At 42.6% G+C, this 13,306-nt stretch overlaps 2 protein-coding genes across 2 annotated transcripts in view; one reads left to right on the top strand and one right to left on the bottom strand.

Annotated features, from left to right (window-relative positions):
• The window catches only part of COLEC10 (collectin subfamily member 10), a 35,471-nt gene that overhangs the window by 7,928 nt on the left and 14,237 nt on the right, over window positions 1–13,306 (top strand). Inside the window, exon 2 of the mRNA XM_048841543.2 lies at window positions 87–294. Coding sequence (XP_048697500.1) covers window positions 147–294 — 148 coding nt within the window. The 5' untranslated portion in view covers window positions 87–146. The remainder of the gene's footprint in view (window positions 1–86; window positions 295–13,306) is intronic.
• The window catches only part of TNFRSF11B (TNF receptor superfamily member 11b), a 116,183-nt gene that overhangs the window by 95,594 nt on the left and 7,283 nt on the right, over window positions 1–13,306 (bottom strand). The gene's annotated exons all lie outside the window — the stretch shown is intronic.

Here is a 13,306-nt window from a genome sequence, read left to right as displayed (position 1 = left end):
TCCTTTTCCCCACTTTATTTAGCTTTCTTTCAAATGTAAGCTTCCAAGTCTTTGCTCTGCCTCATTTAGTGAAACATTTATTTTAGAATCAACTTGTATTTTTCGAGACTGGAACAACGAAAGGCATTTCCTGAGGAACTGCAGGGATGAGCAGCATGAAAGGACAACAGTGGAGGACATGTGGAACTTTAGTAGTGTTCTTTATTTTTCAAGTTCAAATTTTTGGTTTCGATGCTGACAATCAACCTGCAACAGACATCTGTTCGACACACACCATTTTACCTGGACCAAAAGGTGAGGAATACCAAACTGCTAGTTAATACCAAGCTGATCAGAGTTGAAATTCTGAGCCATGAAGGGATTTGTGGTGTGGGATGTGCCTCACCAGTGGGCTGGAGATGAAGGATCTGAAGAATTGCAGACCAGGCCAAATGAAATTTGTAAGGAAAGGGGAAAGAAGGGCTGCAGTGAGGAGACTTGAGAATTGTGGAATTTTTTAAAAAAGTTACTGGAACCAGCTCCTGCACTTTCATATAAAGTGTTTTCAAACTGGGGTATGCGTACCCCTGGGGGTACATAAGCTTTTGTCTGGGGTAAGTTGGAACAATTCTGTAATGGCAGACAATGCATTTTATTTAGTAAGACTTGGCAATCTAATCAACGTTTAGTCTCCTTTCAATTAAAATTGCAGCCACTGTGCAACTCAGAATCAGAGATATTTTTAGTGGTGGGGCATGCTCCCCTAGGGGGTGCAAGGAATGTTTTGAGAGGGCTCTGACCAGCCCTGCATGGCAGGGCTCGGAGAGGGAGCACCACCGCCATCCCCTGACTCTCCTCAGCAGGCCACCCAGCCTGTCTGGGTTGGTGGGGGGGGATGCAACCAAAAATTGTTAACGCACACAGGGGGCTCAGCTCAAAAAGTTCAAACTCAAGTTACCGCTTGCCCCCCTGAATGTTCCTCCATGCCCCCCAGAGGGACATGCCCCACAGTTTGAAAACCTCTAGAAGCTGTTACCAAATGGAAGGCAGAAATCTGTGGGGAGCACGTGACCCCATGTACCCATCCCACACATCACCTCTACCTATCTTAGAAGGGGGTACATGGTAAACTACATTATTTGAACACCACTAATATAAACTAAATGTCTTGTCCACATTGTTTCAGCTAAATCAGATCACTCCTGTTCAACGTACGTGTTCCCAGGCAGTTGATATACAAAATAATAACACCGTGACTTCCCTTAAAAGCAAGCATTAACCAAGAGACAGCTCATGGTTACGCTAGTTGTTTCTACACTTAGGGGGAGAATACCAACATGTGGTCACTGTTTATAAATGCCTACTTATAGATATAATGATCAATGGCTCCATGGCTAGTTGGCAGCCAGTATCAAGTGGAGTGCCCCAAGGGTCGGTCCTTGGGCTGGTTTTGTTCAGTGTCTTCATTGATGATCTGGAGGATGGTGTGGATTGCACTCTCAGCAAGTTTGCAGATGACACTAAATTGAGAGGAGAGGTAGATACGTTGAAGGGTGGGGACAGGATACAGAGGGACCTAGACAAATTAGAGGATTATGCCAAAAGAAATCTGATGAGGTTCAACAAGGACAAGTGCAGAGTCCTGCACTTAGGACGGAAGAATCCCATGCACCGCTACAGACTAGGGACCAAATGGCTCAGCAGCAGTTCTGCAGAAAAGGACCTAGAGGTTACAGTGGACGAGAAGCTGGATATGAGTCAGCAGTGTGCCGTTGTTGCCAAGAAGGCCAATGGCATTTTGAGATGTATAAGTAGGGACATTGTCAGCAGATCGAGGGACGTGATCGTTCCCCTCTATTCGACATTGGTGAGGCCTCATCTGGAGTACTGTGTCCAGTTTTGGGCCCCACACTACAAGAAGGATGTGGATAAATTGGAGAGAGTCCAGCGAAGGGCAACAAAAATGATTAGGGGACTGGAACACATGACTTATGAGGAGAGGCTGAGGGAACTGGGATTGTTTAGTCTGTGGAAGAGAAGAATGAGGGGGGATTTGATAGCTGCTTTCAGCTACCTGAAAGGGAGTTCCAAAGAGGATGGATCTAGACTGTTCTCAATGGTAGCAGATGACAGAACGAGGAGTAATGGTCTCAAGTTGCAGTGGGGGAGGTTTAGGCTGGATATTAGGAAAAACTTTTTCACTAGGAGGGTGGTGAAACACTGGAATGCGTTACCTAGGGAGGTGGTGGAATCTCCTTCCTTAGAAGTTTTTAAGGTCAGGCTTGACAAAGCCCTGGCTGGGATGATTTAGTTGGGGATTGGTCCTGCTTTGAGCAGGGGGTTGGACTAGATGACCTCCTGAGGTCCCTTCCAACCCTGATATTTTATGATTCTATGGTGATCACTGCAGCACATATCAGACTTGATCTAGGAGCTCCTGTTGAAGTCCATAGGGGCCTCACCGCTGACTTCCACAGGATCTCAGTCGGCTCTTTAGCATATCATTCTTTCACCTCTAAGACACTTTGCAAATATCTGAGGCCAAATTCCATGCATCAGCTTATGCAACTGAACCCATGTAACCTAACTGAAGTCAATGGAATTGCCTAGGGTGTGAATCAGCCAGGAACTTAGCCCATAACAAAGAGATATATCTTGCAGTGGCAGTTCTAAAACATTTATTCCAGGCAATGGCTATTGAAGCTTAGACTGCTGCTTCCTTGTTAGGAATTCATTATATTTCTCCGTAGGCTACAGAATAGGGGAACAAATGCAAGTGATTTATAGTTTAAACAGAAAAGAGACTTTATCAACACAAAAACATTGCTGAAGGCTCATTTGTTTTTTTGATGGATTATTCAAATGAATGTTGCTTAAAGTACCATTTTTAATCATCACATTCATTTCTTTAAGATTGAAGCCCGATGTTTAATCTTTGCTGAGGCAGTATAAACTCAGGGAGCTACAATGAAACCAGAGGGAGTGGTACAAGTTCGTTTAGTTATTATCTGAATAATGGAAGTGTACACGCTTGGAAGAGAGAGTTTGGCTGACAATAAACTTTGCAATTCAAATATGCCTGAGTTGGCTATGTCTACACTAGAGACCTTGCAACAGCGCAGCTATACTATTGCTCATGTAGCTGGTCTACCACATAATGAAACTGCCTCCGATGAGTGGCAAGCTCTCCTGCCAACACAGTGCTGGGCTCACTCCCACTTATGCCAATATGTCGCTCAGGGGCATGGTTTTTTTAAGTTTTGCTGACATAGGTGGTAGTGTAGACATGGCTTAGTGACACCATATCATGAATAGAGCTAGGATATATGTCCAGGTCTCAGACTTGTTCCCTTGGTCTCATCCAGCAGGGACTAGGAGCACTCAGTGTAACTCAAGCCTAGCAATGAGCGAATCCAGCAATTGTGATGTTCAGTCTCTGTTGTTCTTGGCCTGAATAATGGGTTGGCATGATGACACCAGGGGAGGGGAAGAACAAAAGGAGTATATTGAGGGGATGCTTAATGCTCCTCAGAACTAGAATATTACTATTTCCAAAGGACTGAATGGCTCAAGACTAGTAATTGGACATGGAGTTCATCACCTTTAAGTCACTGCTTCAAATCTCCTGCCAAACAGGTGACAAATGACCATCTGACAGCATTCTATACTCTATGGGAGATGAATCTGTGGTCTCACTCCAGTTCCTAGTGGACAAGAGCCCATGTTAGAAAAGTCACAGATGGCTTTTACTGGCATGACAGCCTTATCTGCAGTCCAAGTGAGAATCTAAAGACTGAATGGAACAATGTCTGAACTTCCCCCTTACCTGTAGACAAGTCTCTCAAGGTCAGTGATGAGGCACATTGGCCAAAGAGGGCATGAGAAAGTTTGCAGTACTGCTGCCCACACTGTACCTGTCCTGTGACTAGAGGACTCCAGACACCAGGTATTCTAGCTGTTAACAGCACTAAATCCACCAACAAAACTTTCCTACTGTATTTCTAACTGTAGTATCTCAAATGAAGGATTCTATTGCTTTTAGCACCAACATTATTTTTCTTTAAAAATGCTGTATCTGTGGGGCAGCCTGTTTTCCAGTCTTCAGAAAATAGGCAACTCTCCAGCTTCCTAGTCAGTTTGCCCACATTTAATCCTTTTACCATCTCCTTTCCTCTTCTAGTGGCAGGCATCATAGCACAATTTATTCTGCTGAGAGAGCACACAATATGCTGGGCAATCACTTTGTAGCTGTGCCCCTCACAGGCTTTGTGCCTCTCCTGTGACATAATCTACCTTCACCGTAAGAGGCCTGTAGGTGCACTGAGTGCCTCAGACCCTATGGCTCCACATTAAATTGAAGCTGTACTGGGCACTTGCATTACTTTATAGTCCACGTTTCCTACAGGAAACAGCAGTAAGAACTTACATTTTCCCATGTGCTCCGTGTGGAAACCTTTGTTCAAAAAGGGCCAGTTTTCACCCAAAAATTATTTGCTCAAAACATTGGTAACTTTTTTTACACTCATAACAAGAGATGTCAAATTAATTACTGAGGTAGCACAAGGGGATATGAGTAATGGGGTGAAAATAAATGAGGGGAAAGTTAGGCTGAATATCAGAAAAAAAGCCTTCATGACAGAGAGTTATTAGGCTCACAGGGAAATGAGGCAAAACGAGGCCTTGAAAAGTTGATTGGACAAACACTAGACAATGTACTGGAGGGAATGATTCTGCAGTAGGGATGGACTAGAGGGCCTAATAAATCTTTACCATCTTTAATTTCTATGATAAAGCCCTCGAGTTAGTATCTATTAGAAGTGTTTGTTATTAATAACTTAATAGATGTTAAAGCCTGACCTCTAGTGGTCATGAATTATATCTACAATGCATGTTTTAATGACTGACTAATTTAGAATTCCTGTTTGTTTTCTCCATCTTTCTGTTCACACACCCTTTTTTCTACTGTTAGTGCGTACAGATCTGTTATAATTTTTTAAAGCACTATATGAGCAGATGACCAACCTTTGCATGCATGCTAACACACACACACACACACATACACGAAGAAGCAGGCAAACTTCAACTGGTTTCCAGTTTCCCCTCCAATCTAAAACTCAGCTCAGGTTTGCAAAGAAGGCTACTAATCCTTTTGATGAATTTGAGCATAATATTACTGCAGTAACATAGCATAATTTACTGTGGTCCCACCTTTCTGAGAAGGTTTCATCCCTGATAAATTCTAATAGGGTTCTATACAATTTCTTCAGAATAAACCTATAGAATGTCATCAAGATTGATGACCTCTCTATAGAATCTGTAAACTCACCGATGAAATTTAACAGCAGATTATAACCTCACTACAGAATTCTGTATTTTGGGCCAAAATCTCTATAAGAATTTGAAAACTTAGGTCAACACAGTGATTAGTGATTTTGGATGCCCAACTTGGGAGACATTAAAGGGATCTGATTTTTAGAAGGGCTGAGCACACACTCTCTGAAAATTAGGTTAAGGCGCCACAACTTGTACCCCCCAAAAAATTCAACATTGCTAGCCAGTTTTGAAAATTTAGGCTACTATTCAGGATTAAAAATTAGAAGACAAGGGCCAATTCCTGGATTCAGTTGATGCCCTGAAGGGGGAAGACTACCCTAACTACACACATAGTAGGCAACTTAAGAGGAAAAACTGGACCTTGCGTACAGTCCCAGACAGAAGCAATGGAAACACTGCTGTCTCTCACTTGGTTTCACTGAAGACATCAGCCCAAAGCAAAGCCCAATGGATGCAAACCCATACAAAAAGAAGCCAGGATAAAATTTGCACAAACCTCTAATTAAACAACCCAAGTTTCATCCAGTTTGAGCAATGAGCCTCTGAACTGGACATTGTGATCAGTACTGTTATTAGTGGAATGTGGTTTCTAGATTGATGTGGTTGTTTATGCATCATCAGTAAAAATTACACAGAAAAAAAAAATGTTTCATGAGAACAGTGTACAGAGCGGTTCCTTAAGCACATGTTACAACCAGTGTGCACCAGGTCACTTTATTACCCTCCTGACATCTCTGTCTGATGAGATAAAGTCACTGACATTTCCCAGACAGCATCTGTATTAATCAAGTCTAAACTACTAGGACACATTGAGCCAAAAAAATTCCACAGAAACCTTCTGGGATCGCTTCTGCTGCTTCTTTCTTTCTTTCTTTCTTTCTTTCTTTCTTTCTTTCTTTCTTTCTTTCTTTCTTTCACAATAGCCTGTTCTCTCACACCCCACACCATCACCAAGGGATGTTTAGGGAACTTTAAGCCTCCCTTAGTTTTTACAATCATGACCTCTCTTGGTTGCCTTGTGTCCGATGGTTCCTTCAGTGTTCCCTTCCCTTTTGTACTTTCCTTGGCTGTCTCACAAGTTTCCATCCTTGGCCTCTTCCTTTTTTCCCTGCACACCCTCTCAGGGTGATACCATCCTTTCATACAGCTTTAGTTACTATCTCTGAACTGAGGCCTCATAAATCTTGTTCCCCATTTCTGGGATGTCTCACTCTATCCAGTCCCATATCTCAGTCTGGATGTCGCACCATCAACTTAAACCTAACCTGGCCAAAAGTGAACTCCTGGCCTTTCTTTGAAACCCTCCTCTCATTTCCCCTCATTCTCTGTCACTGTTAAATGCATCATGATACCAGGGGTAATCTTGGTCTCCTTCCTTTCCCATGCCTCTCACATCCAAATCCTATCACTTCTTCCTCAAAGACCTGACCTTTTCTTTCTGTCCAGACCGTTACAATTCTCACCGAGGCCCTTATACTCTCCCATCTTGATGGTTATAAGCTTAAAATTAAAATTAGGCCACATAAAATTAGGCCACTAAAATCAAATTTTATGCCAATCTGATTACATAAACTCCTCTTTGAACCCTCTACTAGTTCCCCTTTTCCAGCATATCAGGTGCAAGTTTCTTCTCCTTGCCTTCATGACCCTACTTCTACTACTTACCCAACTTTGTCTCTTATTACCTTGGTAGGACAGCGGCAGGCCTGGTTTCTGACAGAGACTGAGATTTTCCAGAAGCAGATTTGTGTAAACACAATTACTTAGGATGACATGGGCAGCAGTACTAGAGAACACCATAAACCGCACTGTTGGTTGCTTTTACTGTACAGAAACACATAACGATATAGATCTGCCTAGGTTTTCATATTTCTAAAGCATCTTGTCACCTGGTATCTGGGCAAAAACGAACTAATGTCAATGTTTTAATGTGTCAAATCATGTTTAAATAATACATCGCATTTCTCTAGAGCTTTTCATCCGAGGATCTCTAAACACTTTACAAAGTTAACATTTATCAGCATTGTACACCCAGGGTAGCTAGGGCAGTAAGGGCCAAATTCAGAACTTGTTGACTACCCCACTGCAAATGAGACCAGAATCTGGCCAGGAGAATTAACCAAGATCAAATAGTGATTCAGGGTAAAATCAGAAATAGAACCTAGATCTTTTGAGTTAAAGTGTATGTCTACACTCCTGGGTCTCTGGGACCTGGGCTTGTGGACTTAGTGTTTCCAAACCCATGCTTGAGCATCCACCCTGCATTGTAAACATAGGTTTACAGTTACTGGACCTTGGTCTCACATCTGTGCTAATGCATCTATACTGCACTAAGCAGACCTTTGGACTCGGGTCTGTGGCTTGCACTATGCCCACCCTGCAAAATGACAGGGCTTGGTCCTGAGTCACAGAGGGACATGAGCTCTGACCCAGCCTCCTGGCAAGATCCTAGGACCCAGGTCCTGAGTGCTTGATGACCTGACTCAGACTATTTGTCTGTGGACACAAGAGGGGGTTGGGCTAAAACCTGAGTCAGAGCCTGGAGTTCATGTGCAATACCCCTAGTCTCAGTCTATAAGCACTGGGGGCCTGATTTTTCAAAAGTGCACTGCACAGCTGCTATTGACTTCTTTTGGAGGTGGAGGTGCTCAGTATTTCTGAAGACCTGGCCCTAGACCATGCCAGCTCCCTAAGGTCTCAGTCCAAGTCCTATAAAGTCCATGGGAGTCTTTCCAGGAACTTCAAAGGGAGTTGGATTAGGGCCAGGATGAGAATCTGGACTGGAATGAAATCTGAAGGATACAGGGAGTTTCCCTCTAGCAATATATATAATATATATTTTAATGTTTTCCTTTAATTATTCTGACAAATGTTGCTTGTAAACTCTCTGACATGGGTCAGTGCTTCAAAGTAACATTTACTGTGGTCTCCGGTACTGCTGTCCATCTCTCAGCTTTACTTCCTGAGCTTACACAATTCTCTTTCTGGAAAATCTCAAACTCTGTCAGAAACCAGACCTGCCACTGTTCACTTTTCCTGCTGAATATATAAATGACCTTACCACATCCCATAGGCTGTTCTAACCCGTGTTCCCTGTCAGCGCCTCATATGTTTGAGCTAAAAAACCCTATAATTTCAGAAGTTACTTTCATCCAATTTCGTACGTATTTGGAATCTTGAGAGCTCTCTTTCTTTCTGCTGTACTCTGCATGTAGTATATGTGCATTCTTTTAACAGAATATCTACCTGAGCGAGGTGATATATATAAACTCAGAACATGAAGGGCTGGATTCTCTTATCACTTACACTGGTTTTACATCAGTGTAACAACATTAGTTTGACTCCCCATGCAGACCAATGTAAATCATGAGTCTGTGGAGTAACATTATGAGGGCAGTGACAGGAGAATTAGGCCAAGAGTTACACCTGTGTAAAACACATGTAAATAAGAAGAGAATTGGGCCCAATGTGTAAATGTTTTTTCTGTTATTTACCAAAATATCCCACCCAGAGGCCCAGGTTCTCAGCATAGCTCTATTAAAGTCAACACTAACTAAGGATCTGGCCTATCAATCCTCATGGAAATCAGGAGTAAAGCTGGTCAGGAATTTTTGTTTGGAAAATACCAATTTGTTGAAACAGGTTTCTCCAGGTGGAACCAAAGAGCCAGAGACGGGAATAGCCCAGTTAGGGCCTCACTTGGCATGTGGGAGACCTAGCACCTGATTTGGAGCCAGATCTTCATCCTGAGTCTCCCTCATTGCTGGTAAGTCCCCATCCACAGGGCTATTGAGGCAATCTCTCCTGTGGGAGCTGTGCCATTGTATAGCTAATTAAATATGGGGGGGTGGGGCGAGAGCAAAAGTGATCACCTACACTGTAGCCCAAGGGCTCGGACCCTCATCTATGCTGTGGGGAAACCCAGGTTCCAGTCTCTACAGCCCCATGGGATGTAATCATGTATTCAAAATGAACAGCTCCAATCTGAGAAAAACAGATGGTATAGCCTGATGGGTTAGCTTGCCTGGGATGAAAGCAGGGACTTGAAGTGAGTTATTGGCTATTCAAGAAATGGAGCGGGTGTTTCTCTCTTTTTTGTGCAACGGGTTTTCTTGGTGGGGGGAAGGGGTGTTCTCACCTCCTCAAACACATTTCCTGCTGTGTCCATTTCATCCTGATGTGGAACAAACAAAACTTTCAGAAACTTTGAAATTCTTTGCAAACTAGGATGATTGTTTTCCAGCCAGTCCTAATCAGCAGTAACTCTACTGAAGTCAATGGGTATACACTAGGAGTTCTTTAAACTCTGAATGGGTATAACTGGGCTTCTATCTACTAACTGGGAATGGGATAGGAGTGAGAGGAGAACAATAAAATGATATTTTTTTCTCTTTAACTGTTGTTTTCTATATTGGCAGTGCCCCTTTAAATTGCACAAAGGTTCTACTGATTGGTAATGCTCAAGCCACTTTCTTGGGACTGTTTTGTTTTTTACCTCATTCCTTGTCAGTTACAAGAAGAGGTGATGTGATGGTTGTTAAAGGTCTCTAAGTGCTTTTTTGTAGCTTTTGCTCTCCTGGTTCACACAAATGCAAGAAAGCTTAGCAACTTCCTGTTCAGTATGTTCATTTTAATAGCTTTGTATTTTAAATTAGTGACACATGGCAAGTGGATCAATTTGGTGGAATACCAAAAGGGTACAGAAGACATAACTGTGCTTCAGTTTGATGCACTGAAGTGCCAACACATAGGGGTAGAAGAAAGTCACCTCTGGGCAACTGTAGTTTAAGGAGACAATTGGTTAATTGTGATAAAACTGAACCTACTACACAGCCACCTTTGCCTCCACCCCAAATACCACCAAGAGCAGCTCAGAATGTAGGCCTTAGCCTGTAAGCTCCTCGGGGCAAAGACTCAGTCTTCTTTTTCTGTAAAGCAACATGTACTGTACAAAGAAAAGCAGTGGGATGTTAAAGCGGCAAAGAGTCCTGTGGCACCTTATAGATTAACAGAAGTATTGGAGCATGAGCTTTCGTGGGTGAATACCCACTTCGTCGGATGCATGTCATAGGATGTTCTGATCTCAATCCAGAGTTGTGATTCAAGCCCCTCTCTGATGTGAACATAAATATCATTTGCAATGTACAGGCTGAAAGAAGGTAAGGGGATAAAAAGATGCAGGTGGCCTGTACATATTAAATCACAAGAGATGATGAGGGACTTGCTCATTTAAAGAAATGCATCCATCCTAGTCCTTCCAACACAAGTAACAAACCACAAGAGGGCAGCATCACTTAAGACTTCACATTTCAAAAGGAAACCGCCACAAGTACTCCTGTTCTTTTTGCAAATACTTTCAAAAGAGGAGCGGGGGGAAGCAGGGGACTTAAATTCGTAACTCTGCTAGATACTAAAAACCATGGACTGAACAGAGACACTGGATTTATGGCTTAGTACAACAATCTGTAACCCACTAAGCCCCTTGTTTTGGCCTATGACTGCAGAGCCACTCTCCATTGAATGGTCCCTTACAATATGTGTTAACTACTTATTATGCTAAACAATCTGTTTGACCTTGCATTTTGTTGTGACGCTGGGAGTTCCTTTCCCAGACCTGAAGAAGAGCTCTGTGTGGCTCAAAATCTTGTTTCTCTCTCCAACAGAAGTTAGTCCAGTAAAAGATAGTACCTCACTCTGCTTGTCCTTACTTCCTCGTCCAGGCTTTCCTTGCTTCACAACAGCCCATCTACGAGTTAATTAACAGGGGGAATGGTATGGAAAGTAATCAGAATTAATATTCAACCGTTATAATCTCAAAGCTCTTTACAAAGGCAGGCAAGTAGCATTTCCCCATTTTCTAGAGAGGGAAACTGAGGCACAGTTTAGTGAACTGACTCATCTCTAATCATACAATGAGTTGCTGGCAACTCTCAGTCAAGTGCCTCACACAAGATCACAGTTAAACCATTGACAGCCCAGAACTCTGAATGCATGCTGCTCATTAGGTACTCTGATACAGAAGGAACCATTGCAGCTTTTATCACTCTTTGGGAGGACTAGGGGAAAGTACCTGACAATGACATACATTCTACGGAGCAGCGACCATCTTTTATTATGCGTGCACAGTGGCTAGTGCAGTGGGGCCGTGATGCTTGACTGATGGCCCCTAGACACTGCCATAATACAAATAATGCCAACATTCCCACTAAGTCCAGGGCTGGACCCAAAGGCTGATCTGGATCTCTAAAGGGCCTAGCTTCCCAACCTGTATCTGTATTGGCTTTATGAAGCACCTTTGCAGAATCACTGCAGAGATCTTCAAGATAAAGGTTCTTCAATGGTCCCTTATTTGCTAATTGAAAGCCATGGAATTTCTGTATTTGTTTTGTGACAATCAGTTTTAAAAATCCAAAACAATGTTTATGTAAGTGAGCATAATCCCCATCCAGCATATGCATGGCAGGCTCTTGTGCAAAGCCACCTTTAGGAGTGAGTTGAGGTTTGTCTTCATTCTGCTACCTAAGCAATTAATTAACTTAAACAAATCCATGGGCAGGGACTGTACTTACTGACTGCAGTCACTGACAGTTTAGCACGTTCCTCAGCCATATTTCCTCCCAGGCTGTTTATCCCGAGGAGTTCTCGTCCCTCCCTCTAGCAGATGTTCTCGCTTTAATCTCAGCTTGACACTCAACCTTTATTTTCCTTATTTTGAGCTAATGAGCGCTGGTCTGGCTGCTGGCATAAATCACCAGAGTCCCAAAGCTTGACATGAATCCTGTCAAAGCTGGTCTCAATTGCATATCACTAGTTTATTCACAGAACCAAATCTAAAAACCTGCCTCATATAAAGAAAGTGCAAACTTCATTTCTCTTTTGGCACCATCAGGTATAGTTCAGAAACAAATGATATGAGATCAGAGCAGGGCCCAACTTCCCAGCTTATTTCCCACATTTTCATTTGGCTCACTTGCTGGTTGTATTATTGACCTCCCTATCACTGACAAGGCAGACTCCATTTTTCTCTATTTGCTGCGATATGTAGCTGTGTACATCAGAGGAGAAGTTTTTGGTTGTTGTTTTAGTTTAGTGTTATTGGTTTTTTTGCTGCTCCAGACTGAGCCTCAGGAGATCTGGGTTCAAGGCCTACTTCTGCCCCAGACTTTTTGTGTGACCTTGAGCAATTCAATTATCCGGTGCCTCTGGTTTCCATCTGTAAAGTGAGATTATTTCTGCCACCATTTGTCTGCCTTGTCTACTAAGAGTGTAAATGCTTTCCTGCAAGGCTGTCTCTTACTACTGTATGTAAAGCACCATGTGTGCAATGAAGCTGTCATAAATATAAAGGGAAGGGTAAACACCTTTAAATCCCTCCTGGCCAGAGGAAAAACCCTTTCACCTGTAAAGGGTTAAGAAGCTAAGATAACCTCGCTGGCACCTGACCAAAATGACCAATGAGAAGACAAGATACTTTCAAAGCTGCGGGGGAGGGGAGAAACAAAGGTTCTCTCTGTCTGTGTGATGCTTTTGCCAGGACCAGAGCAGGAATGCAGGTCAGAACTCCTGTAAAAACTCAGTAAGCAATCTAGTTAGATATGCTTTAGATTCTGTTTTGTTTAAATGGCTGATAAAATAAGCTGTGCTGAATGGAATGTATATTCCTGTTTTTGTGTCTTTTTGTAACTTAAGGTTTTGCCTAGAGGGATTCTCTGTGTTTCGAATCTGATTACCCTGTAAGGTATTTACCATCCTGATTTTACAGAGGTGATTCTTTTACTTTTTCTTTAATTAAAATTCTTCTTTTAAGAACCTGATTGCTTTTCATTGTCCTTAAGATCCAAGGGTTTGGGTCTGTGTTCACCTATGCAAATTAGTGAGGATTTTTATCAAGCCTTCCCCAGGAAAGGGGGTGTAGTGCTTGGGGGGATTTTTTTGGGGGGAGACATTTCCAAGTGGTCACTTCCCCTGTTATTATTGTTAGACACTTTGGTGG

Source organism: Caretta caretta, chromosome 2, assembly GCF_965140235.1.
Source record: "Caretta caretta isolate rCarCar2 chromosome 2, rCarCar1.hap1, whole genome shotgun sequence".
NCBI lineage: Eukaryota > Metazoa > Chordata > Testudines > Cheloniidae > Caretta > Caretta caretta.
Note: the sequence above shows the minus strand (reverse complement) of the source record. Positions and strands in the feature narration are given on the sequence as shown.